Source organism: Saimiri boliviensis, chromosome 5 (genome assembly GCF_048565385.1).
Source record: "Saimiri boliviensis isolate mSaiBol1 chromosome 5, mSaiBol1.pri, whole genome shotgun sequence".
In the NCBI taxonomy this organism is placed as follows: Eukaryota; Metazoa; Chordata; class Mammalia; order Primates; family Cebidae; genus Saimiri; species Saimiri boliviensis.
This window is the reverse complement of record NC_133453.1, coordinates 74,969,623-74,997,606: the sequence shown is the minus strand read 5'-3', so window position 1 is coordinate 74,997,606 and position 27,984 is coordinate 74,969,623. Positions and strand designations below refer to the sequence as shown.

Here is a 27,984-nt window from a genome sequence, read left to right as displayed (position 1 = left end):
TGGTACATCTGACAATTACTTGTCTGTTCACTGGGTAATAGAGACGTATGCATCAGGTAAGGGAAATAAATATGCTGGTTGACACAAACCATATATATTTAAAAGCATCCCAAATATACAACTTGCTTTTATTAAATAGAAAAAAAATCCCAAAGAGGCAGATATTCCAGTAGTTAAAGTGAAAACAAATTTAATATCTTGTTTGAACAAAGCTTTTAGAATAAGTGAGCAATTAAATTCTTAAAGTAGGAAGAGAACACCAACAGGCTCTAGACTCCAGAAGAGCCGTAAGCCAACAAATTCGGCATTGTTTTGCTTAACAGTTTTAGCTTTAATGTAAATATATATTATTATTTAGGATATTAGCATCTGAACTATATAATGACTATTTTATCATTTTACCTGAATTAAAACCAGAATTTCTGGAACTTCTAAATAGTCTTTAAAGTTTTTTATAAGGACATGAACTAACCCCTATTCCTCTCTACATATCAAATGTGAAATAACTGTCTCAATATATCAACATTTTCACAGAAAGATTTTTAAGGCTTCTGGCACATAAAATGTGTAATTTCTATGTGACAATGTCATAATTATATACAGAAAATATTTAAAATTCTTGCAGAATTTAAGTTCTAAAGATTAAAAAAAAAACAAGAGTTCCATGTTAATAAAATATTAAAATACTATGAGCTTCTCATAAATTTGACAGTGATTTGTAATTACATAAAGAATACACAAGGCAAGTCTTTCACACTAAGTAATTCATCACTGAAAATAATTATTGAACTGAATATACTTATTTGATATCACTTTCTAAATCATTCTTTCAGCACAAAACAGGCTTTCATATAACTTATAAATATTTCCAATTGTAACACTGAGGCAGCAAATGTCAGATCTAAGTTTGTCCTCATTATATAATTCTATGAATCTAATACTTTTGTCTAAGTCACCATTGCAGAGAATGTGTTGGTAAGTGAAATCAATACAAAGTGATTATTTTTCATTTGTAAAAAATGAAAATCATTTACACCTCGTTTTAAAGTTCTAAAGCAGCATATTCAATTCTTAAGGCAAAAAAATATAAAAAAAAATTATAAATTCTGGTAACTTTTCTTCTGGCATTAAAAGCCACAGCATAAATTCTCCTATTTTAACAGATAATATATTAGTGTGCATCTGAATATACATTTGCCAAAATGTTCCGTTAGCATGAAGTTGGTCTGAAGTGGAAGTGCAGTGCAGTGTGGCAGGGTAACATTTAACGGCCGTCCTGAGCATCAGTAGACATGGAATAATGGCTGAGTCTTGACCTTCCGTTCACAGATATGGTATTTGATGGAATGGTAACCTAAGAGAAAGAAACAGACTTTGCACCCATCAACTTAAAATGGGACAGCTGTCTAATTTTCCATTTTCAACAGTTACCACATTTTAACATCTGCTTAATTGTGAATGCTAAGTATTTATTATTCAATAAATTATAAATAAGGAATAAATGTTCATTTTATCAAAAAATTTAAAAAAGAGAGAGTTGTTATTTTCACAACAAATAAGTTAAATAATCCATTAACGCATCTTAATCTTTACAAAATTACCAAATCAACACAAAGGACAAGAGCACAAACAGGCTGGAAGCCAAGCTGTTAAAGAGCATTTTAAGCTACATTAATTCTGTAGTTCTGGTTCCCCAAAACTGCCCCTGAGAATGTAGAAAAATAAAGTGAATTCCACAAAACAATGAATTTTACATGTTTTGTACTGATGGTATAAATGAACGTGAAATTCCCCTCCTAATGACCTGCTATTTATTCAAAACAAAAAAACTAGCCCTTGGTTTTAAAAATGTTTTCATATGAAGGATTTAAAAACTCAAACCTGTGACTATTGAGCCAAATGAATGCAAACTAAGAAGGAGTTTTTTTCCCCCTAGTTAACTCCCAAATTTCAAAATTCTATGGCAAAGTCTTCTATTCACACACTTTAAGTGAATAAAAACACTAAAACAAGAATTTTCTACATAGTGTGAAATCCCAGCTTTAGAAAAATGTAAAGTCATTTGGATTCTGAATAGTAAATATCTATATTTTGAAATATCAAAACTGCAATATAATGAAGATATTTTAAGACAGTTTAAATTATAATTTGACTAATTTAGATTCATAACCAAACACTATCATCTCACAAGAAGACAACTAGAGTACAAATGGCCACAGATTCTCCTATCAACATAGTAAATTAGTTAAAAGGAAAATAAAACTGGCAAATTTAATTTGGATTTGGCTTCCTTGTGCTTCATTTCTTACCTTTTACTAAATAAAGATTGGTCATCTAAACTAATGTATTTTCTAGACTCTGATGAACCCAGGATGGAGTAGAGTGGTTGACACTACACATATGAAAGAAAATGTATAAGAAGAAGAGTTGCCACCAGCAGAAGGGAAAACTCATCTGCAGTCTGTTTAGCATGCCTGTAGGATTTCTTTCCACGTATAGCCAACAAATGACAGATAATGTCTTTTTTTTTTTTTTTTTTTTTGGACAGGAAGTAGAATTTATTGTTGAATATTAGGAGGGGGCAGTACAGTGGAAAACCTCATGAGTGCAGGGTCCACCATTTGTGCAAAGGGCCACAACTGGGGATGTACTTGACCCCACAGCCATTTGGGGTGATCCGCTTCTCAGCCACTATGTCTTCAAATTCATCAGCATCGAACTTGGTGAAGCCCCTCTTCTTTGAGATGTGGATCTTTTGGCAGCCAGGGAACTTGAACTTGGCCCTGCTCAGGGCCTCCATCACATGCTCCTTGTTCTGCAGCTTAGTGCAGATGGACATGATAACTTAGCCAATGTGAACCCTGGCCACAGTGTCCTGGGGCTTTCCAAAGGCTCCCCGCATGCCTATTTGGAGCTTACATTGGGGTAGTGCAAAGTCAGAGACATGAACATACATCTGGAAGACCTGTCACCAAAGTCCCATAGAGCAAACCATTCAAGAAACAGGCCACATACACTATCAAGGAAGTTGCTGTTTGCAGCCACTGCACACTGGGCCCCATAAGGAAAGGAACTCAATCAGTGTAATTGGCTGCAGAGGTAATGACTTTGTGGAACTTTTGTCCCAAATGTTTCTGTGTACAGTAGAGTTATTTTTGTGATTCTTGGCAAAATTGCAGTCCTCATAATTATTTGTAAAGGAGAAAATTTATTTTAGGCATTTAGAAAACATACTGATGGCTCTAAATGTCTCCAAGTAAAACATGCTCTACAATTGTACATCATATATAGAATCCAGTTAAATGTCCACCAATAAGGACCAAATAAGCTATGTTACATTCATAAACTCAAATACTATGTCATCTTAAAAAGAATAATATAGATATATATGCAACAATTTAAAAACACTTCAAAGAGGTATTTGTTTATGAATGGATTTGCAGAGGATTCCATTTTGTAAATGAAATATGTTTATATACAAGAGTGGTCTAGAAGCTTACAGAGCAACCTACCAAGAATGGTTATTTTTGCAGAAAAATGACACCTTTATCATTTAAACACTTGTTTACTAAACTGTTAAACACAAGAAGACATCATTAGAATGCTAGTTTATAAATTCTGAGGGCAGATATCTTATTGATTTTAATGCCAGTTTATACCTATTTTATATCAATGTTTATTTTAGTGCCTGGCACAGTAGAGTGCTCATATTTCTTAAGTGGAATATGGTAACTTTTTACAAACTTTCATCAAGAAATAAAAGGTATCACTTGAATGTTTTTGAATGAGGAACATATTAATTAAACTTACGATACAGATAACATAAAAAACAACATTTAAGAACTTACTACTGTGAATATCTACTAGTTGATTGTCTACTCTTGAAGTTTAAAGAATTTTTAGGAATTTCACATAACTTTCTTTTTTCCATAAGGAATGTGTAACTATGAAAATTTCTATTAATTTACATTTACTTTAAAAATGCAGCAGCTGTCAACCTGAAATTCTTTGGTTCTTCAAATTTAAACCAAGTAAATATGAATTTAAGAGAAGAATTAAATAAACAAAACAAGCCAGCAAGATTGTGTGTGACTTACCCAGTTTTTTTCTTCCCTCCACTTTCTGTTGAATCAAATACAAATCTTACATTTGAAAAACACTTAATATACAGTGCTAAATATCAAAATATTATTTCATTGATTTATTTTCAGAGCTTACTTTTTCAAATCTATATTCTACTTGTAACAGGGTAATAACTTGAATTTTAGTAAATCAGAGACCATCAAGTACAGAAAGCCAGGATTGTTCTTACGTCAACACAGGCCAAGGGTAATGAATTAATCTGTCTTATTTTCTGTAAATAATTTGCTGATTCATATATAAACCTTAACATCACACAATTTATAACATATTGAGCTCAATTTATTAATGCTTTACATGAAGAAAAGAAAGACTAATCTCTGTGACTATAGGCGGTTGAGTAGGGGTAAGGTATTTAAAAAAAAATACTCCCTTCTGAAACATGAAAAAAATGGCATATTTATGACTACATTTACACTAGAGCAATCAACTAGATAATTATTCTAATGTGAACCAACCATTATAATGAAGGTTAATTGCTTGGGTATGAAGCAGAGCCATAAGACAAATGGGTACCTCAAGTTAAATTGAGCATTCTGGTGCCAGGATATAGACAAACACAGAGCCAACTTTCTGATGAACAATCTAAACCTACTATCAAAATCACTGGACAGTTTATTTGGCAATATAATTGTTGTTCTATAAAAGAAATGTCAGAATTTAAAAGAAACTAGAAGAAATCTTCAATACAGAACAGAAACACAGGACTTAAGCAAAGAGCTCAAGAAATTTAGAGCCGGCCTGTGCCCATTTTTACTTCCTTTTGCAATTTTTTGATATAGAATATACGTAGAGAAAAATTTGCTAAATGTAAATATGCAACCCAGTGAAAAAACAAACCTGCATACAATGCACCACTCATGTCAAGAGAAAGAATACCTCCAAGTTCCCTATTAATCTTCTTTTAAAATTTTGGTATTTTCTTCATCATAGATTTTTGCATTATTTTGGATATTTTTATTGCATTAAAATAAATAACATTTATCTGGTTACTTAGCTTTCCAATTCCTTCTTAAGTTGTGTGCACAGCTTACCTCAGTAAGTCCTCACCAACCTCTTTTCTTCTCCTCTGGAGGTAAGCACTATCATAAGTTTTGTAATTACGTCCTTGGTTTTTAAAAATAACTGCCACTTATACATGCATCACTAAATAATATAAATCAGTTTTGTGTGCTGCCGAACTTTATGCATATATATTTTTGTGTATTTTTTGTGCACACTGCTGCATTTTACTCTATTTTGTCCACTTGATGGCTATATGACAGTCCATTATTTGAATATGCTGCTATTTATTCTACCAATTAATTGGATATTAGGGTTATAGTTCTTTGGAGTTTTTATAAACAATATTCCACGAACATTTTTATGTGTGAGAGTCCTGGTACCCAATAAGAAAAATTTTAGGGTATATAACTAGAAGTGAAAAATGCTGGTCACGAAGTTTGCATATTGTGAACTTTACTAGATACTACATCCATTTTTAGTGAAATGAGATGGATTATAGATGAGATTTTTATTTTAAAAAATTAGAATCTAGCACTATATATACTCAAGAGTTATCAATAAGCTTCCACTGAAAGAGAGAAAATTTTAGATTCAATAGAATCTAAAGTAACTAGTTTTAAACAGGAAACAATTATAGAATCATCATTTAGTGCCTGATTCTTATGGTGATTCATATCTCATTCTAGAAGCAATGAGAGTTTTCAGGGCTCATAACACACCACGTATAAAGCTGCTGGCCTGTATAATTCTGTTAGCCTAAAACGCATTTCCAACTTAATGCAGTTTTCTGCAATTAGTTCATTGAAACTGATGAATATCTTCACTGACCTAGTATAAAGACACTGCAAGCAGTTTCTGTGTAGTAACTTGGTTCTCCCATGGGCCTGATATGCCACTGTTGTCTCAGGATCAGGCTATGAATGCACAGAAGACAGAGGATTCATTTTATTTATTTTTGTGCTCTCAGTAACTAGTACAATACTTGTTACCTGTGTGCTTTAAAAATGCTTGCCAAATTTATTGAACTGAGAAACCAGCAGTGCTTGGTTTGAAACTCATCCTTAATTTACAAAATCAGAAAGAAAAATTTTTATAAGTGAGGATACATAATTTATTAAATTTATTAGCATGGGCTTATATGCTCCTCTAAAAATACAAATTTGTCATGACCTATGAAAAACCAATTTCAATATTCAAAGCTATACCAAATTGCTATGCTGCTTGGCACCTAAAATCAGACTCTACAAATAATTTACAAAATTCAAACCTAACCTCCTGAATTACTCCTTCCTGTTCCCCACCCCTCCTGACAGCACCCAATATTTTGCCTTGTCTCCATGTTTGCCCAGACAGGAGTGCCAAATCCTCTGGGAGGAAATGGCTGTCACTCATAGCTCGTCACAAACACACTGAGGAAGCTGGCTTAAGCCGTCAAGTTTGGCCAATGTCGGTATGGCTGAAGGACCCAGGAAGTCTTTCCCCACTTTTTTTTTCTATCTTAGTAGCATCCCTGTTCCTTTGCAGATTTAATTGCTGTTGAGCTCAATGTTTTGCTCAACACGTCTCTTACTGTTCTCTAAATGGATTTTAAAATGATCATCGAAGGAATTCTCAAAATAAAATGCCTCAGGAGTTAATGGAATGATAAGTAGTTTCCTTGTCTTAGATGCTACGGTGCTTTCAACCAGGACAATTAAGGGTAGAAGAGGAGAGAGGTTTAGGGAGGGTACTCCCTCTGAGGAGTCTAAGTGCTGAAGTCCTGTTCAAAGCTTCACCGCATCCACTTCTCAGTGGATGACGGAAACTCAAGGAGGAAATTCACCTGAAAAGAATTCCCCGTGACACTATTGGGTGTTTTTCTTGAGAAAAAGACTTCCTCTTTTGATGATCTTCTACTCCACAGTAAGGAGGAGCTCGGCAGCTTGAGCAGCGCATTACGAAGAGTTGAATTTCTGCATTATGTCTTATCTACATTCTCTAGATTTTCTCTCCTTTTTTTGGTTTAACCTATAAATTCTTCCCTAAGTCTCAGGTATGGTAGTAACTAATCATAGCAAGAGCCATGACTATAAACTTGTAGGGTCCTATCACTAATTTACCTTTTTTAGAACAGTGAGGTATTTTCCAAAGAATCTTTCTTGAGGTGCTAACATAATCTCTTAAAATAAGAGTCCAGGGCATTCTCTATGTACTTCTTAAGAATGAACAAAACTCATGTTCTGCACCTGGCCCACGTTGTGGAAAATAGACCTGACGTATTTTTCAAGTATGTGGAAGACTCTGGAACTCTTTCACCTTATACTTCAAAAGTGACTTCTAACATAAAAGTTAACTTCTGGAACCCTATTTAGATTTACATGCTAGAAATTTTGTTTCCCTGAGTGTTAGTTTGACAACGGTGACAATAAACCCACGGTCACCCATGTGATGAAGAAGACTTACCCTTTTCAATTTGGCAGCAGCCTCTCCTGAACGGATTGCAGTCAGCAAACTCTGTCTCATCTGTTCTGGGTCAGAGCTTTGGAATGGTAAAGAACTTTGTCTCATAAGAGTGAATGATGGGCGATCAGTTGGAGTTGGTATTTGAGAATTCTGTTCATTATGTGCAGAGTTATTTTCCTACAAAAATAAACGTGAAATATTTATATGAATGTCAAGAAAAGAATGGGCCATTTTTTTTTTTTTTTTTTTTTTGCTAAGCATTTTCATCATCAATAGTTCTTTAGCAATCACCATTTGCCATACTGGTGTTTCAGACGCAGCTCTGTTTCCTCACCCAATGAATTATCTCTGCTGCCAGAGCTAAGCTGAAGATGAGGGTATTATTTTCTTTGGAACTCAGAAAGCCAAAGAAGAAAGGTGGCACCTCTCTTTGCTTCATAAATACAGTGGTGGTTTTATTGTGCTTGGGTTAAATACTGCTGACTTCACCAATACACAACATTGGCTAGAAAAGCCAAATTAAGAATTTTTAAAATTCTGCAAACTAGAAAATGACCCATTTTCATGGTTTCAACATTCTAGACTGTGAAATTACTATTTTTAAATGAACAAGACAGTCAAATGGACAATGTCATTATCTGTGGAATCTATTATCTCTTCTAATAAAGGAATACAAATTACTATGCTACACTTAGTAGCTTACTTTGTGTTTCTGGAAGTCACAGGGACTAAGTGCTGACCATGTTTTATTTCTGGAATGAGAATCAGTATATAAAAATTAGGAACTTCCGAAGTGAAGAATCAAAAATTTAATTAAGCTTCTCAGGAAGGAATGTTTAGTAACTGATGTAAGTGGCATATGTTATCAACTAATCTTAAATGTCTTTTTCAAACTGCCAAATACATAACTTTACCAAAAAATGAGCTAAACGGGGCTCAGGCAATGACTCAAAAGTTTTTACTATCTAAACCAGACTTCCATTGTTTAGGAATGGCATTCTATTCCAAGAAAAGTCACAGGCTTTTACCCGAGTAAATAATTAATCTCTATATTATACTTCTATTCCTGATGCTATACTAAAGTAATAAACGTAAATGTAAAAATACATGAACAAATATTCCTTAAGATAAATATTGTTATGTAATTATGGAAAAACATTTACTTGGAAATATGGTTAACATTCTTTTGCTTTAGTAATGTTTGAAAAAGTAATATTCAATACTTCTAGAACTGTCACACAAATATGAACGTACTCTTTAAACACTATCAGAATAAGAGTACACACAGTATTTCTTTAAAATTGCATGAGGATTATCATAAATCATGCTGTGAATTTCACCTTCTCCTTTGACTCTATTATCTGAAGCTAGCAAAATACAACATTTAGTTAACCAAACACTAAGTCAACAACACTTCTTTTTGGTAAATATTTAAGGTTAGATAGTGGCTAGATAACATTTTGGTCAACATACATATTATAGTTCAAAGTTGATAGTGAATTAACCAAATGGAGAATTAAGAAAATTACATATTAAAAGTCTGCTTTCAATTTATTTATATGTGAAAACGTACAATATATGCAAACTGGCATTGAGTGTATATGATGGAAACCACATAGCTGAGAGATTCTTAGTTATTTTGTCTAGTCTCTGATACTGTTATCTTTCTATTTCCTTAAGACTATTTCTTTTGCTATTATATAGTAATATAAAACTGGAGAATAAACCAGAGGACTTAGACAAGTTAAAAACAAATTAAGATAACACAGAAAAATAGAACCATAAACTAGTAAGTATATCATAGAAATGAATGAGCAAAGAAACTTTAAAACATTTGCTAATGACACTATTATATGATGACCTTATAGTAATATCTCAACAAGTTGTGTAAGTTATAGCTGTGAGTGAATATCGGATTTTGTGTATTACCACTCTCTTCACTACAATAGCTTAATTTCAGATTAATATGAGTTCGGAGTTAAGTAGCACACAAACATATCAACAAGCTTGTTAATCCCCATTAAACCATGTTGTTAAATTTGAATACTTATATTTTAAAAGGTTACATTTACCTTATCAGTCACACCAAGTTGTGGGATGTCCACAAATTTATTTACAGAATGAGTCTTCCCTTCCTCCGTGTTGGCTGGAGGTTGAACCGATGCACCGGCACTAGATGACTCGGTACGTTCTTTACTGAAAGACTGTGACCTTTTCACTACAGCGAGAGCAAACGGTGAAGGACCAGAACTTGAGTATGGTCGTGGGGCACCAAAAGTTTTCAGAGTCTTCAGGTTTTGTGCAGATACCTGACTAGCAGGAATTGTCACAGGTTTCGGAGCTATGGGAGGAGGAGAGGCTTCATCAGGCTTCTGACTGATGACATCATCATCAGTTTTTTCAACAAGGGGTTGTGGAACAGAGTGAGCCGTTTTACTTAAGGGAGAAAGAGTTTGCTCCGGAGAAGGCAGCATATTCCTTTCCGCCTCTTTATTTGTCAGTTCTTTTGGAGCAGGATTAGGGGCAGCATGGACACTCTTGGCAGCTGCAGAGGTCACATAGTGACCCGATACTCTCTTCTGCATCTGCAAGAAAAAGGAACTGGGTTTGGCCTGGGGATTTGAAGCTCGAGATTTAAATTTTGATTCCAAAATATTGTTTATGTCTTCCAAATTTGGTGCAAAAGGAGCAGTGCCAGTGTCTCTTGTCATTTTGGGAGTAGGTTTCAGAGGACTAACCATGGCACCAACAGGTGAGCTCACAGAACCGTGTACCTGATGCTCCGTTCTCAGGTTTGGCTTTGGTTTAAGGTCTGGCAGTGGCCCTTTTGGGCCTTCAGAAATAGCAGAATCTTCTGTTTGGATGGCAGTTTCTTCCACATTCTCATGAGTGTGCTTTTTCCCTGAAGTATGTATGTCCTGATCATCTTTATACCCTATGGTTTCTGATTGCCAGTCTTTCAGTATTTCCAAGGATTTGGGAGGCACTATTTTATAAGTAGTCATTCCAATTTTGGGTATATACTCTCGTGTAATTTCATTTGAAGGTTTTGGCTTGGGATTGTAGTCCTGTCTATAAAGTGGATAATTCTTTAGGTAAGAAGCAGTTGAATTTTTATCAATCCTATCAATAGAAGGCAAAAGATCAGCATTACCATGTGCACAAATTGGATCTTTTATGGTAAACGGATCTTCTGAATGTATAATTAGGGTGCCTTGGCTCCTGAATTCCCTTGAGGTATCTACGGAATCTTGTGAACTTAAGGATGAGTGTTCAGTTGATATGTTATTTGAAGTTTGCACACTTTCTTCAACTTTGGAGTCAGACAAATTATGATCTTGGTGTTTCCCATCAAAACTGTTACAAGACGGGGTTGTTTGAATTGCTACATCTTGCATTTTTGTCTTTTCTACACTGGGTTGATTCAGTTTTTTATCTGGTACTGATGCTGCTAGATGGCTTTCCTTGTAACTTATAGAAGTATCTGTTTCATGTGCCTGGGAGTTTGATGGTCTCTCAACTTCCATATCAATGTCGTTATTTTTGGCAACACCTCCTACATTGATTTCTGTTTTCTTCACTTCATTTTTCATATTGTCTTCTGTGTTCTTTGGAAAGACAATTATTTCATTTTGAACTATTGAGAGAAAAAAAGATCAAGTTAAATACATGAAAAAAGTAGAAAACCTCAAGTTTTTAATGCCTACTTTATCCAACCTGAAATAGTTTAAGTTCTACAGATAATTTTCAACTCACTGAGTTTATAAAGGCAGGTAGTAACATACAGAGAACACAGTAGGGGCTTTGGATTCATACCGAGTGAAGTTTGGAACCCTTGGCTTAACTAGTATGGCCACAACATGTTAATTAACCCCTTTGGGCCTTTCTGCTCAGACATAACAAGGTGAAAATGTTTGTTGTATTATGTATGTATCATTTAGATAGCATGCTAATTAGTATACTGACTGGAATAAATACTCCATAGAAGGTAGCTGTGCTTCTTTTTAGAAGTAAAAAAAAATTTCATTGTTCATAATAACAAAAAATAGAAACTGACAAATTCAAAAATTGTATTTTTTTCTCTTTTGTTTTCTATTTTGACTGTCTTTTCTATAGCCCCTAGCATATTTGTATTTTCATACCTAACATTAAAAAGAAAAAAAAATCCCAGCAAATGTAGTCAGTTTTAATGAAGGCCTGTAATAGAAAACATTAACTTCAAGATTTACAGTAAAAGCAGAATCTCAGTTGATTCTCTTGTTAATTAGGTATCCTTGCTGAAGACTGTTAGATGACTTTGCTTTTAGTTATAACATGGGTGATTTCAATAACATGAAATCAGTCTTATTGGTTTAGATTTTTCTCTGCTGGAAATAGACATCATTATTCTAGAGTCAGAATCAAAACCAAAGTAAAGAAAATAACCTTCCTCTTCCTTGCACTACTTTTCCTTTTGATTCTAATTCAGACCTCTTGAAAACAAAAATCATTTGCCAGTGTCTAGGTTAACAGAGCAACAACTTCCAGTCAACGACATGATGGCAAAGCACTGGCAGGAGGCATGCAGAAGGAAACACAGGCTTTGGCATCTGCACCATGTGCCTAGTACTGAATTAAGTTATTCCTGTGCTCCTCTGTTCAAATGCCTTGAAGAATCATGCCTCCTGCAGGACCACTGTGCTTATCTTCAAAACCCTAGTGGCCTTTTCAGATATGGCAATAATTTGCACAGCACAATTAAATGTGAGACCTGGGGGTCAAATTGTGAAAGTATGTCAAGTGTTTCTCTACAGTTTTATCATTACCCACTTTTACCTATAGGGAAGAGATGAAATGTAAAGAGTTACACTGTATAATTCATCTTTTAAAAAAAGAAAAAGAAAAAGAGATAAGCATGAAGAAAAATACCATGTCAGATAAATTTGTATACAAACAATTTTTTAAAATATCTTCACATTTTTAAACTCTGCCTGACTGCATAGTTATTTGGTTGTGGCAGTTAATTAATATTCCATATTGCATTGCAAGATTCCTATATTAAACATGTAATTTTAAAATGCAACTCATTTTTATTCTTTCCAGATAAAAATGCAACTATCAGAATATGTATCATCTACCTAACTGAATTCTTTACTCAATGACCAATTATTATTAACTCTTTTGATTTACAAGATTAAAGACTCGTGCTCTTAGGAACTATAGAAGAGGCATAATTCTGCCTCTGCTCTCAATTTACTTAATTAGTAAGCATTTTTCAATGTTTTTATATGAAAACGCTATTCTGAACACTGTTATGAGCATGAAAGAATTTAAGACACAGTTCCTGCAGCAGGAAATAAGTCTAAATCTATTTCCTTCTTTATTTCTAATTTTCCACTGAATATATATATTTCCCAATTCACACAACACATTTTCCAAAAGAAAAGTTAATCTTTGTAAAATTTATTTTAAATTAAACCCCTTTTTGAAACCCTAATTTATTGGTTTTAGAATTCTAAGTCTCTGTTTTTCATATTTTTGGTGGGTAATACCTACTTTACCATTGTCTAACTCTGAATTTCTTCTCAACATTTCATGATTATTTCCAATGATTGTCAGTCCTGGAAACCCAGAATCTATCCTCATATACAACTGACAATGTTAACCAAGTGTTTATGAATGGCTAGATCATTTTCCAAGGATGGCCAGTAGAGGGAGAAGGTATCTTTTATACTATAGTGACCCTCTACTCAAAACTGACACTGACATTGACAACCTTACAAGACGGTGATTTAGATAAGGCTAGGTAAAAAGGAAAACAGAATCAAACTACTTTAAGAATAATAGACAGTATTTACTTTAAAAAAACAACTAGAGTTGACAAACGTCTTAGCCAAACAAACCACGTGCAAATATAATACTACGTGTATATACTTGTGACTCTGGCACTAATTTGACAACAAAAATCTTAGCAAAATGATTCAACTTGACTATTGTTTTAAAGAGAAAGAAGCGGCTTTTAAATCATAATTTCTCAATAGAAATGCTATTGCCATCATAGTACATGCTGTGAAAAACTTAAGAGGAAGAGAATGAAGAAATTATTTGCTTTTAGACCTCCTCAGTATATCTCACAATGGTATTGAATGTGGGAGAAAATGAATCAGAAGCATACATATTCAGGTTACTGAACACATACCACACACATAAAATTTTATATATATATATACATATATATATATAAACTATATTTATATATGGCATTGGGATTATCTATGTCTTATTCAAATATGAATACAGTACTGTACTATATTCCTATGTTTTCTGAATATCTTAACCTAGTTTTGTATACTAACATAAAAGATTAGACTGAGAATTCATAAGCCACTTCCTTCTTATCTCCTTAAAACACCATTGCGCATTCCTTGAATTTTCTATTTGCATAGGATTGCTTTTCTGAAATTCAATACTAAGTAATATTTTATGAGTATCTCAGTATTCTGCCCAGTGCCATGAGTACTGCAAAGTATCAAATGTAATTTATTGGATCCAAGACTACCTGATTTAGTTGAGGAATCATAAATACAGAACCACAAACCTTCTAATAATCAGTTTTAAAAAATGAAATGATATGATTTGGATAAAAACTGAATGGGTAAATGAGATGAAAAATTGTTTTCCAGGCAAAGACAACATGAATATAGCCCTTATGATATAGAAATGAGCAAATGACATCATGAGAAAAAATACGTTGTGTTGATTTGGGGATGGGAACTGAGAAACAGTGGTAAATAAAATGGTATCATTAGGTGATATGGGCCTTGAAAATCAGGAAGAAAAGTTTCATTCAAGAAAAAAAAAAAGGAGATCACAAATAGATACGCAGAGGAAACATCTTTAAGATCCAAAGTCTAAATTAGATAATCTCTATGTTTTAACCACAAAAGTAGTATACACGGTCTTAAGAGCACACTTTGGAGCAATATTGCCTGAGTTTAAATCCTAGTAGTTGTGAGACCTCAGGTGAGTTATTTAACATCTCTGTGGTACAATCATCTGTAAAATGGGACTAAAAATATTAGTACCCATAATATTCACAAATGAGGTAGGTATTAAATGAGTTACAGGAGATTAAATGAGTTAATATATGCAAAAAGTGTTAGGTATTGTCCTTGGCATGCAATAAAGTACTGGCTATTAATTTACATAACTCACCATTCTCTTGGTTTGGGCCCAATGACTTCAAGTTTCTTAGGCTGTCAACTACCTTCTTTTCATTGCTTGTATCATATACTACACTGTGCAGTTCTCTGGAAGATATGACACGGTATGTTGTATGTTGATACTATTGAAACACGCACACACAGAGTCACACACACACACACGATGAGAAAACAGGCAATAATTTCCAAAGACAGATGGACTAAAATAATTATCTATTTCTGCCAAGCGTCGGAAATTTAACAGCAGAGGAAAAATATAACTGAGAAGAAATGCTGCTATGAAACATTTGTTTTCATATGGTGGTCCCATTAAAAAGAAAGATGTAAGAAGCTTGGTAAAATCAACACTTTTTCAAAATAGTGGCTTTATTTTGTTATTATCAGTTATTTGCCTTTTAAAGAAAAAGGAAATTAAATGAAACATTTTAGTTTTACATCTGAGAAGGTCAACTATATAAATCAGAATGCAGATTGACCTCACTGATCTTTTTTTTCCCTTTGGTGATAGAACAGTTTAATAAGGAGACAATCTCATGCAAGTCACAGTAAACCTCTGACATATATGGTTTATTTTCCTTCATTGATTTCACCTTAATCATGGTGTTGCATTTCAAACCTAAGTGGAATAAACTATAGCTGTCCATTTCTAGAATCATGTAGAAAGTACATTCTCTGTTTCATAACGTTGACTGCAAAGATAATACTCGTGATATGACATCATACTCTAATATGCAGAATTGTTTTCATATGCCAGTCAGTGAAAATCCTCCAGGAATACTTGGTAAAAATTGAAAATTAAATATTACATTTAGGTCACAGAGATAATAGGCAAAACATACACAAACACAAACTTTCCATTTTTAATCACACAAATTAACTATCTCTCATGGTTTATCTGATGCACGGATATTAGAACTATCACATTTGATTTTCTTTGAACATATTTACAGCAAATAAGTATTTCATTAATAAACATTTTCATAATGGTAAAAGGGATAAAGTCAAAACCAAAGGGCTAACTGTATTTATGATTAAAATATCAGATCTATATTTCAGAAGACTAGTATTAAACAAACCACCACCAACACTCCAGCACAGAGACTACTTACTGTCCATCTGTGCTTCTAGTTTCTTGTTTTTCTTCCTTGGAGTTTTGTGAGAACTCTCCACCATCATTGCCAAGGGCTGAGTCAGGATCATTTTTCAGTGTATTAATTGTATCAGTAGATACAAAAGGAATATCTTGTGACTTCACACAAATATTTTCAGCTTCTACCTTAGGCACTTCACTCAGTTCTTCCTTTTCATCTATCTCTTCAAGGCTATAATCAGAGCTTATTCCAGCTACAAAGAAATGCAGATATAATCCTAAATATTAATTTACCTCATTCATCCTATGCAATTCTGGCAAAGAAAGAATTTTGAAAAATAGTAATTGGCTAGACTCTTTTAAGTTCTGCTTCAAAAATAATAGTGAAGTTCTTTCTCCTGGTGAGTAGTCACGTTAACATGAAACTAGATTATCTCAGACTCATAATTCTCAAAAACATTTGCTATTACTCTAGGTTTTATTCATGTTAGAAACAAAAGGTTATTTAATCTCATAAACTTCAAGTTAAATATTCCCTTTAAGAAATATCTTTCAACTGGAAGATTTTTACACTCACCCAACAACTCAGTAGTGCAAATTAAATGCAAATTAATAATTTTAAAAGCGAAAATGAAAAGCACATGAGATTTCTGTATTGTCTACAAGGGCACCCATAAAATTTGACTCAATAAGTTATTAGTACCAACTATAATTGATAATTACTTGAGCCGCCTTTAAAAATACTGAGCCTCGGCCGGGCGCCGTGGCTCAAGCCTGTAATCCCAGCACTTTGGGAGGCTGAGGCAGGTGGATCATGAGGTCAAGAGATCGAGACCATTCTGGTCAACATGGTGAAACCCCGTCTCTACTATAAATACAAAAAATTAGCTGGGTGTGGTGGCGGGTGCCTGTAATCCCAGCTACTCGAGAGGCTGAGGCAGGAGAATTGCCTGAACCCAGGAGGCGGAGGTTGCAGTGAGCCGAGATCTCACCATTGCACTCCAGCCTGGGTAATAAGAGCGAAACTCCATTTCAAAAAAAAAAAAAAAAAAAAAAATACTGAGCCTCACACCCTATTCTACAAAATCAGAATCCCTGAAGGGTTGGGGGCAAGGGACTTTTAAGCCTACTCAGATGATTCTACTATGCAATCTGAGTTAAAAGCCACTGACCTAGATGCTTGATATAATTTTAAAAATTACAAATAGAGCAAGTATTAGACAATGAAAATTAAGTTTTATTCCTACTCAGTTTGATTCTCAGAGGCACCTTGCTTTAACGGTTTTTCCTGTATGTTCTGAGAAAGTGTAATATACATGCATATGCTGATAACCATACCCACGTTTCCTTTTTCCTTTTCTTTTGTTAGTTTTTTTGATAGTTTATTTAATATAACTGGAAGCATACTGTTGCCACCTTTTTCTATACTTACAATATCTTAAATATCATCCATATTAATACATGTGTGTATATATAAATATTTTCAACAGCTGTAGTTAATATTTCATTATATAAAAATTATGTTTTATCACCAACAACCAATAGCCAGCAGGGTAAAAGAGAAGGAGGCATCCCTAGCAGTTAATATTCATGCTTATTGACAAGATTAGCTGTGAAAGTAAATGCAAGCCGAAGAGTGAGGTTTTGGACTTTCACTAAATATAATTAAACATTTCCATGTATACCATAGTATCTGAATGAAATTTAATTTTATCATAAGGCTGGGAGTGGGGGGAGGGGCAGGGTGGGGAGGTGATATACCATCAGATGATAGTAATCAGCACATCTACAAAATTTAAAATTTTAACATAATTGAATATTTAAAGTACTTAAAATATATTTTTTAAATTTTATCTCTAGGCATATAGACAGAAAAGTGTGCCATTTGTGCTCTTTGAGAAATTAATATGACAGATTTTAATGGTATTTTTGTCATTAATAGAAATAGATTACTCAATAAAAGTATCTTAAAATTTAGGTTTAAGTAAATTTTCAAATGTACGTATCTTGGCAAATGACACTTTATTATGACATGAAATAGTCATTATGATATTCGTGTATAATATAATGTGTCTAGGAGAACATATTGTATCTATGAGTTAAGAATGTGTTTACATAATTTGAAAACTCTACATTGAGAAAAATGAAAGGTCATGATGGTTTAGATACAAATGTGTTTTTTATTTTTATTTTTATTACAGGATCCTGCTTTGTCACTCAGGCTGGAATGCAGTAGCATAATCATAGCTCACTACTGTCTCAAAATTCAGGAGTCAAGCAATTCTCCCACCTCAGCCTCATGAGTAGCTGGGATTACAAGTGTGAGCCACCATGCCCAGTCTCAACTGTGTTTCTTAAGTGACTCTCTCAGTATATATAAGACAAATAGAAGAGAAGCTAAAATTCTTCAGAACCACTGATTTTATTTAACTAATCCACTCTGTTGTATTCATCTGTATGGTTGGGAAAAACAACAAACTCCAAACCCAGACAAAATTTTCAGTGAAAAAGGGGAAACTTCTCTTCCTTTATAAAATATATTTATACAAGGTTTCAGTAAGTAATCAGATTTACAACTGATGATATCTTAATCTGCTTGACACAAAGCACCAGCCAAGAAAGGCCTGACCACCTACATGTCAGTGATGTTATGGCTGCCTCAGGTGTTCCAGGGCACTCAAAGACAGAGGTTTCCTCCATCAGTTTGGACACAGTGCACTGCTCCTGAGTGGAGAGCCCAGGGCCAAAGGACGTTTCTGCCAAAGAAGTAGAATCTGTGGAAATGGCACTTAGACAACAGAGTTAAGGCAAGCAGAGACCAAGAAGCATTTTGGAAGAAATCAGATTTGTTAGCTTACAATTATCCATGCATTAAACAAGAAGGTAAAATGGAAAAAAATGAAGAAAGCAGATATGAGACAAAGTTTGAATAGCATGCACACCTTTTTCTAATACTTCAGTGACTTCTACTTTCACAAAACAGTTGTAATTGTTAACATTATCCAATAAATTTCCTTTGTGGAACAAAATGGTGCCATTTACATTATTCTGAGTAAAAGCTGAGAAAAGTCATTATTAGTTATCTGATAATAAGATTTAAAATCATAGAGGAATGAAGAATTCTTACATATATATGTTAAAATTCCAAATTCCTAAATACCACTTAAAGATTCAAGATTCAAGAGTGTTGCTCCTAAATGTTTCCAGTATTTGGAATATAAATTATAAAAATTAGGTGAGTTATATTAAGCATTTTCCATACTTAAAAAATTATCCCCATGATAAAGTCCTAATGTAATCATAGTCTATTTTTAGTATGACATTACTAGTCTTTCACATTCATTGATGCCTAATAGTAACTCTAAAGATTAAAACATTTTTATCATACTTATAAAAGCTACTTAGTATTACTAAAAACACTGGAAAAATTTTAGAATAAATTATGTTACTTTTAACGAAATTTCATTTGGGGAGAATCCACAAGGAGAGCCATATACTGCAACAGAAAACATTTTCATGGCAACAAACTTTTACCATTAGAGTAGGATACTTGTATGTTGAGTTCATACCTAGAACAGTTGCATAAGGAAATTGTGCTTACACTTACTTTTAAGTTTCCTTTTGCACACACCAAGGTACATTCCTAATTATGGTGTGTCAATACACTTGGGAAGGAAGTTAATAAATGTTAACCTGATATTGCATAAGGAAAAACAGGAGACTACATAGAAAAAGTGCTCAAGGACAATTCCAGAACTGAAATTTTGATCTCTGCCAACTTCATACTCTAACTGGGTTGAGGGGCAGATGGGTGGGGGCAAGAATTCATTTTTATAAGGTAAAATTTGGGAAATGAGGCCAAAGAATCTGTATGTCTTTCATGTACAAAGCATCACAACTGGATTTGTTTCTCAGTAATCATGGAAGCCCTTTTTCAGTAATTATACCACGTGGAATAAGGGTGTCATACCTGGGCTTGATAGCTCCGCAGGAGAGTTTGCTTCTGAAACGCTGTCTGAAGGAGCTCCATCTTCTGGCTGTAAGGCTAAAGGAAAGAAGCAACACAACTTATAAAGTCATATTCACGAATAAAACAATTCCTTAACAGTTTAGCTTATTTTTATATAGTTCAGAAAGTAGTGAGCCTTGCTAGAAGCCACTTCACTATCTAGCTATGAAACAACTAAAATCCACTTAGATTACCTTTCCTCCATGCGGTTAATCCTGAAACAGCAGCACCTTTCTGAATAAATTCACAAATTCTGACATGTTCATTTTAGGATAATGGAGTTGTATAATTTTGACACTTTATTTTGTGATGTTTCAGATTTTTAAAAGGCAGCTAACTGAGACTAATCTAGATATATTTTAAAAGCCTCAGTTTTGTTAAAAAAGCATAACATATAATCCATATCTTTCCTACTGTCCATATTAAACAAAACAAAAGACAAATGTAATGTTAATGAAAAAAATCACATTACCAGATACATGACTATTTTCATCACTTTGATGCAGGGGTATTTTGGAGGGTGGGGAAGGTGCTTTTCGCTTTGTCCTTTTTAAAGATGAATTCCCTGCAGACTTGCTGCTGAGCTGCAGTGAGCCTGCCCTCACTCTGCCTCCTTCACAGGGAATCTGGAAAATAAAATGGCCAAACAGAATCCTGCATTTAGAAATTAACAGCAAACTTTAGGAAGACCCTGAACTTTATGTCGAACACAGGATATATCCAAATGGAAGATAACTGTCATCCTTTAAAAACGTTTATGAAGCATCTGCCACATGGAGAAGCTGGGCTATGGAATAGATACGTTAAAAAATAAAATAAAATATGGCCTTTCTCAAGAACTTAGGCTAGAAAGGGAGACTGCTCTGCAAACAACGAATGTAATCCAGAGGACTCATAAGCAACAGAGTTAAAAACTTTTTTTTTTTTTTTGGAGACAGAGTTTCGCTCTTGTTACCCAGGCTGGAGTGCAATGGCGCGATCTCGGCTCACCGCAACCTCCGCCTCCTGGGTTCAAGCAATTCTCCTGCCTCAGCCTCCCGAGTAGCTGGGTGACAAGACTGAAACTCCATCTCAATCAATCCATCAATCAATAAAGTTATTCAGAGTTTGTCTCCAATTTCTCATATCCCATTTGAACCCTTTCAATGACACTTTTCCCAGGCTTTGATCCATTTAAACTATTCCTATCAAAGTCACCAAAGACCTTGACTATGAATAAATCAATGGCCACTTCTCAGAACTCATTTATGTGACCTATTAGCAACTTTAAGCAAAGCTGACCACCCTCTTAAAATACATTCTTTTCTTCCAGGAAACCACATTTCTTACTCTTTACAGATCTATACTCTCTGGCTACTCAGTTTTCTGTGTCTACTTCTCTTCAACTCCTGATCAATACTGCTGTGGTCCAGGGTGTGGTCTGTGAACACATTCCATTTACTATCTCTGCTCTTCTCCTAAGGATCTCATTTATTCTCTGGTTTTAAAGTATTATTTGCATGCCGATGAATTCCAGATCTGTGTCTATCTTGTGTCTCTGTTCTGATCTCCTCTTAATGTCTAAAGCCACTTCAATTTAGCATGTCTAAAACTGAGATCATGATAATTCCTCTTTATCCCTCTGCCGCATCCTATTCTCACAGTATTCCCGTAAAGAACAAGTCATCCTTCCGTTCACCCTCGTCTTCCATCTGTCACATCTCACACTGAGTCAATCCTTTTGCCCCTTCCCTTAGAAGACATCCAGCATCCAGCATCCAGTTTAACTGCTACTACATGATTTGAATCGTCATTAGGAAGTACCTAATTAGACTTGGTCTCCACATTATTTCCCTCTAGTTCTTCAACACAGCTGCAAAAAGAATCTGCTATCTTTAAGTAAGATAATAAAAAAGATCCTATTAAAATGTAAACCAGATTAGGTAACTTTCATCAAAACCCACTAATAATTCCCTTTATAAATCCATTAACCACCTGGTGCCTAGCTCTCTCTGGCCTCCTCCTTTGGTAATGGAGTGGCTCACTCCACTCTCCAGCCACATTGGCCTCTTTGCTGCTCTTCAAATGTCCGGCAGAGTTCCTCCATCATGGGGTAGTCACCCTTACTGCTCTCTGTACCTGGAATGCTTTTCCTTCTGATAACTCAGTGTCCCTTTATTTTCTTCAGGCCATTTCTCAAAAGTCTTTTTTTTTTTTTTTTGAGACAGAGTCTCACTCTGTTCTCCAGGCTGGAGTACAGTGGCATAATCTCGGCTCACTGCAGCCTCCCCCTCCAAAGTTCAAGCTATTCTCATGTCTCAACCTCCCAAGTAGCTGGGATTACAGGCATGCACCATGATGTCCAGCTAATTTTTCTATTTTTAGTAGATACAGGGTTTCATCATGTTGGCTAGGCTGGTCTCAAACCCCTGACCTCAAGTGATCAGCCTGCCTTGGCCTCCCAAAGTGCTGGGATTATGAGCATGCCCAGTCAAATATCATCTTTTCAATGAACTCCTCCTTGAGTCCCAATATTTCTTATCCCTACTTCCTAAATTTATTTCTATGATCAGCATTTAATTGTTCTCTAACATACTACATATTTGGTTTATTTACCTTGAACATTGTTTGCTCCCACTAGGGTTGACCACATGGGCAGGGAATTTTTCCCCTTCTATTTTGCTTACTGCTGTATGTCCAGAACCATGTCTGGCTCACAGAATTTTCTAAGTAAACACTTCTTGAATGAATGAAAAAAATAAATGATATGTTGCCTTCTTCATTTGTAAATAAAAGACCTTGATGTACTTAGACCAGGAGCATGTGTAAAGCTTGGGCCATTCTAGTCTTACAAGACAACGTGGGTACATCTAAGGGCAGTGAACTAATTCATAAGATATTTTTCAGTCTTCATGCTCTGCTACATACCAAGAAAAATTTGGCAAACTTACTATTTTGTAATTTTGTCATATCTGCCAGAGAGAAAAGGAAGCCTGCCCCCAAAGAAAAGGGGTTGAGTTAGCTGTAATCTTTGCCAACTGTGTTACGCGCTAAAGAGGAAGGCAGGTCACCTCGACAGGGAGAAAAACAGTTATGTCTACAGTGGCAGGAGCTTCAGTGAACAAACTTCTCACAAACCCACTAACTCTGCCTCTTAACAGGGGGATGGGACAAGGTGGCACCAGGGAGATCTTACCAATAGGTGAAATATTAAACTTCTTCCCTACTAGTTGGTAAATAGCTGCCTCCAATTCTCCCTCCAACCCTATCCCATTACTCTGATTCCTCCTCCAAAATTCTTCAGATTTCTCTATAATCCAGCAAGAAAAGAGTTAAAGCCTGCCACCCAAACTCAGACTCTGTTTCAGAGTCACTAAAGTCAATTCTGACTAAATATTATGATCATCTTGCCTGGGGTAGGCATGGGGGTAGATTCTCAATGGACATTTGAAATAATTCAAAACAAAGGCCCACTGCAACAAAAAGCTAAGAAAGAAATGCACCAAGGAATTTGCAGCATTTAAATATTGTTTTGAGTAGAGTATAAAGGTTAAATAGGAATGTTCCTACTGATAATGTCTTTGTGTTCTAAAATCTTCATGTGATATCTTATAAGAGCAATAATTTAGGAAATATCAGAAAAAAAGGCCAAGAGTTCTCCTAAAGAACATGGCCCTTTGCTTAAAAAGAAATACCTATCTACAAATTAAAAGCAGTAGAAGCTGTGATTTTATTTCTTGGCGGATTGACTTCTGCAAAGCCCTGTTAAAGCCATGCTCCACTCCTATGGCAGATCTAGTTTACCAGTAAGAATGCACTAAGGGATCAGTAAGTGGAGCCTTCACACATAAAGCAACAGGAGCATTTGATTTTCCTCCCTAGTTCCATGTTTCCCATGTTTTGACTGATTGCTTTCATAAGGTGTATAATAAAAATGTGTTCACTTTTAGTACACATTCCTAATCATTGTCACTTACTGGTCTTTTCCATGGTAAAACAGCCACGATATGAATTTCTCAATGACAGTATCTATTTGGGAGTTAGAGCTCTTAAATTTTGGTTGTAATAAAGAAAACAGTATAGAAATAAAAAAAGGGAGGAATATACACAGACTCACAAATTTTTATGAACCTATTCCTAACTCAAAGACAGACTAACCATAGACTCCTATGCTTCATTATTCAGCCTAGAGCTCTTAAAACAAGCTAGCTTTTTGTAAAACATAATATTTATATTTTTATGGGTTAAAAAATTTAAAATTTGTCAAAAGAGACATATTTCAGTTTTATAAATGCTAATTTTTTAACATTATTTATGAAGATAATTGGGGGAACGCGTGTTGAAAAGACAAAGCCACGGACATTAGGGGAAGCATTTATATAACCTTATTCCATGACATTTACCATCCTTACATGTTTTGCATGTGTATCATGATGGTAAATGGATGAGCATTTCTAAAGCTGCAATTTGAATTAAAGAGGGTAATAAAAAAGACATTGGCCAGGAGCTGTGGCTCACATCAGTAATTCTAGCACTTTCAGAAGCTGAGGCGAACAGAATACCTGAGGACCAGAATTCAAGACTGGTCTAACTAACATGGTGAAACCCTGTCTCTACTAAAAATACAGAAATTAGCCAGGTGTGGTGGCACATGCCTGTAATCCCGGCTACTTAGGAGGCTGAGGCAGGAGAATCTCTTGAATCTAGGAGGTGGAGGTTACAGTGAGCTGAGACTGCGCCATGGAACTCCAGCCTAGGCAACAAGAGCAAAACTTGGTCTCAAAAAAAAAAAAAAAAAAAAAAAAAAAGACATTAGAGGAAAGTGACTATGATTGTCACTAACTGATATGAGGTACAATTATGTGGCTTGTCATTACTGAAACCTATACAGTTAATAACGGTTAAAACTTATTAAAGTTGGCCAGGCGCCTGTAATCCCAAAACTTTGGGAGGCTGAGGCGGATAGATCACAAGGTCAAGAGATAGAGACTATCCTGGCCAACATAGAACCCCATGTCTACTAAAAATACAAAAACTGGCTGTATGTGGTGGCACTCGGAAGGCTGAAGCAGCAGAATCGCTTGAACCCAGGAGGTGGAGGTAACAGAGCAAGGCTCCATCTCAAAAAAAAACACACACACACAAAAAAACAACTTATTAAAGTTGAGGACAAATGTAAATTTAACAATTGGTATAAGATCACGCAAAGGCAAGAGTTTTGAAGAACTAAGAATAGTGAGTTTAGATAATAAGCAATAGATTAATGACAGAAATGTAAATTTTGTTTTGAAATATGAGTAATATTCATATTAGCATTCAAGGAAATAGCTTAATATACATATTTTTGTTGTCCTATAAGACACAGAGGCAAGAGGTTTTATGAAGATCCTTAGAAAATAATTTCAATTATTTAAGAAATAGCCAAGGAAAGTTAAGATAATAAGAAATCAAATGTGGAGTTACTGTGTGTTAACCAAAACATCACTATTAATACAGAATGGTAGAACAACTGGGACTTGAGAAAGAGATGTTCTACATCCACTAAACATCCTTCTCTTGAGGAGGCAGGGTGAAAGCCTGCAGGAAAAGAAGGGACATTTAAGTAGAAACTCTGATATTTCTAAATAGATTGTAGCCAAGGAAGCCAAGTATACATTGGGATTTACAGAGAATATACATATCTAATACACAAGACCAGAGAGGCTCCAAACCCAGGAATGACTAATGTTAAAAGCAGCCCTACTAAACTGCCACAGTATTTAAATAATTTTTCAGTAATACACATCATGAGTTTAGAATGCTAAAAATTTAAACTAAATTAAATTAATTAAAAGGCTGGGAAGACCACTGAGGCCTGAGCAGCAGCATTCTTAAGCTGTATTTTTATTTTCTGTACACTTCAGGAATATGCTCCAAATAGTCTCACAGTAGCTCTACTCTTGCATTAATCAGAGCCAAACTACCCACTATTTTTGAGTGTGAATTTTTCTAGCTGGAGAGAGGATTACAGAGAGTTTGCAAGGTAGAAGGCAGCCCATTACAAGGATTATCAAACAAATGGGTTTTGGAGTCAACACAAGGGGTTTAGACAGCATGCCATTTGTTATCTCTGTGACCTTCAGCCTCCTCATACATGAAAAGTAATAGCACCTATGTCAAAAGAGGCTGGGATGCTTAAATAAAATGTTATATGTAAAATACATAGCAAACTGACACAAGAACAGAAAACCAGATACCACATGTTCTCACTCATAAGTGGGTGTTGAAAAAATGAGAACACATGGACACAGGGAGGGGAACATCACACACTGGGGCCTGACGGGTGGGGGACTAGGGGAGGAATCGCAGGGGCTTGGGGGATTGGGGAGGGATAGTATTAGAAGTACCTAATGTAGATGACAGGGTGATGGATGCAGCAAACCACTACCATGACACGTATATACCTATGTAACAAACCTGCATGATCTGCGCGTGTACCCCAGAACTTAAAGTTCAATAAACTAAAAAAATGCATAGCACAGTGCCTAGCATACAATGCATGTTTCATAACCATTAGCTGATATTATTACATGTGATTTGTCTATTTTAAAGTACATGAAAGTGTTTTGCAAATAAAATAAGTATTATAGTTATGTATATCTTGGAGTAAAAAGTAAAGGTAAAAGGAGGTATTTACTTTAAGATTGTCCTCTCAGGCCGGGTGCAGTGGCTCAGGCTTGTAATCCCAGCACTTTGGGAAGCCAAGGCGGGTGGATCACGAGGTCAAGAGATCAAGACCATCCTGGTCAACAAGGTGAAACCCTGTCTCTACTAAAAATACAAAAATTAGCTGGGCATGGTGGTGCGTGCCTGTAGTCCCAGCTACTCAGGAGGCTGAGGTAGGAGAATTGCTTGAACCCAGGAGGCGGAGGTTGCGGTGAGCCGAGATCGTGCCATTGCACTCCAGCCTGGGTAACAAGAGCAAAACTCTGTCTCAAAAAAAAAAAAAAAAAAGGATTGTACTCTCTGGAGACTGTGTGTGGGTAAGAGTCCTATTGGAATCAGTCTCAGTAATAATTAACCCAACATTGCCCAATGTTCAGGAACCTATACTTAGTCTACTGTATAAACATTCATTGTGAGTCTAAAAACCTCCAACTTTAAGTCAACTCAGGTCTCTTCAACATACTTTAAAGGACTTTAATAAAGGTTAAATATTTAACACTAGTTTGTTGAATCAGTGAATTCATGGATGTGTATCATAGTACATACACTTGAAATGTTTCATAAGCAAATTTAATGTGAAGAATTAAATAATTATAATTGTCTTCTGCTTTTACTACCAACATTCATTTACATTGTTCAAATTATGACTACATTTTAAAAAGTGGTAGAGATTAAAATTTATTAAGTCTAAAGGCTTTACAAAATGAGAAAACACAGAAGTGTCTACTTACTAGGGGAAACTGCTTTGGTTAATCATTAGAGATGTTCAATTATTTACTTTAGTTAGAGTTACTGGTTAAGTCTGCCTGCCATTAATGAAAATTGCACCTCTAACAGGAATGCATATCACCAAATTTTATGGTCTGTAAAATGGAAAATACTGCAAGGAGAAACAGAATATACTAATGAAAATAGCAAGGTCAGGTTGAAAACCATTGCAGATTGTGAATCCCCCAGAATTCACACCCAGATCAGAATTCACTGATTTAAAATCAAACTAAATTTAACTGAAAAAAATAAAATCAAATGGCATTCAAGAGAATGACTGAACACTTGCTCTGTACTAGTTATTAGATCACCCATTAATCATAGCTGAATTATAAAGTGTGGGTCATTGAAATTGATCTGTTCTGTATTAAAGAGTTAAATGAAAGGATACACAAAGAAAACTAAAGCCACTGAATTAGGAGTTAGAAACATAGAGTCCCAACTTCAATGATGTTGATAAATGTTTCTAATAGAAGCTGTTGGTTCTGTTTATAATATGATTTACGCAGGTGGGAAAGAGTGGGGTTAATGGAGAGAATGTAAACAATCCCTTGAAATTATCTTAAAATCCATGTTTTGTTTTTGAAGGGACAGACTCACATTATTTTTCTCCAACCTGGACATTCCTAATAAACACTATGAAA

At 35.0% G+C, this 27,984-nt stretch overlaps 1 protein-coding gene and 1 non-coding gene across 12 annotated transcripts in view; both read right to left on the bottom strand.

The window, feature by feature from the left end:
• Positions 1-164: 164 nt before the first annotated feature.
• COBLL1 (cordon-bleu WH2 repeat protein like 1) overlaps positions 165-27,984 on the bottom strand; it is a 166,254-nt gene continuing 138,434 nt past the window's right edge. For 9 of the 11 annotated variants that reach the window (XM_039469862.2, XM_039469863.2, XM_010329522.3 and 6 more), the window contains 8 exons: positions 20,361-20,514; positions 19,850-19,924; positions 18,516-18,635; positions 15,899-16,133; positions 14,782-14,876; positions 9,660-11,224; positions 7,588-7,764; positions 165-1,354 (listed from right to left, as the gene is read on the bottom strand). In XM_039469862.2, coding sequence (XP_039325796.2) covers positions 1,265-1,354; positions 7,588-7,764; positions 9,660-11,224; positions 14,782-14,876; positions 15,899-16,133; positions 18,516-18,635; positions 19,850-19,924; positions 20,361-20,514 — 2,511 coding nt within the window. In that variant the 3' untranslated portion in view covers positions 165-1,264. The remainder of the gene's footprint in view (positions 1,355-7,587; positions 7,765-9,659; positions 11,225-14,781; positions 14,877-15,898; positions 16,134-18,515; positions 18,636-19,849; positions 19,925-20,360; positions 20,515-27,984) is intronic. The other 2 variants (XM_039469864.2, XM_039469867.2) reach the window with 1 other exon arrangement.
• LOC120364456 (small nucleolar RNA SNORA70) lies at positions 2,964-3,097 on the bottom strand. Its single transcript, XR_005579709.1, has one exon. It is a non-coding gene; the product is annotated as a small nucleolar RNA SNORA70 (small nucleolar RNA).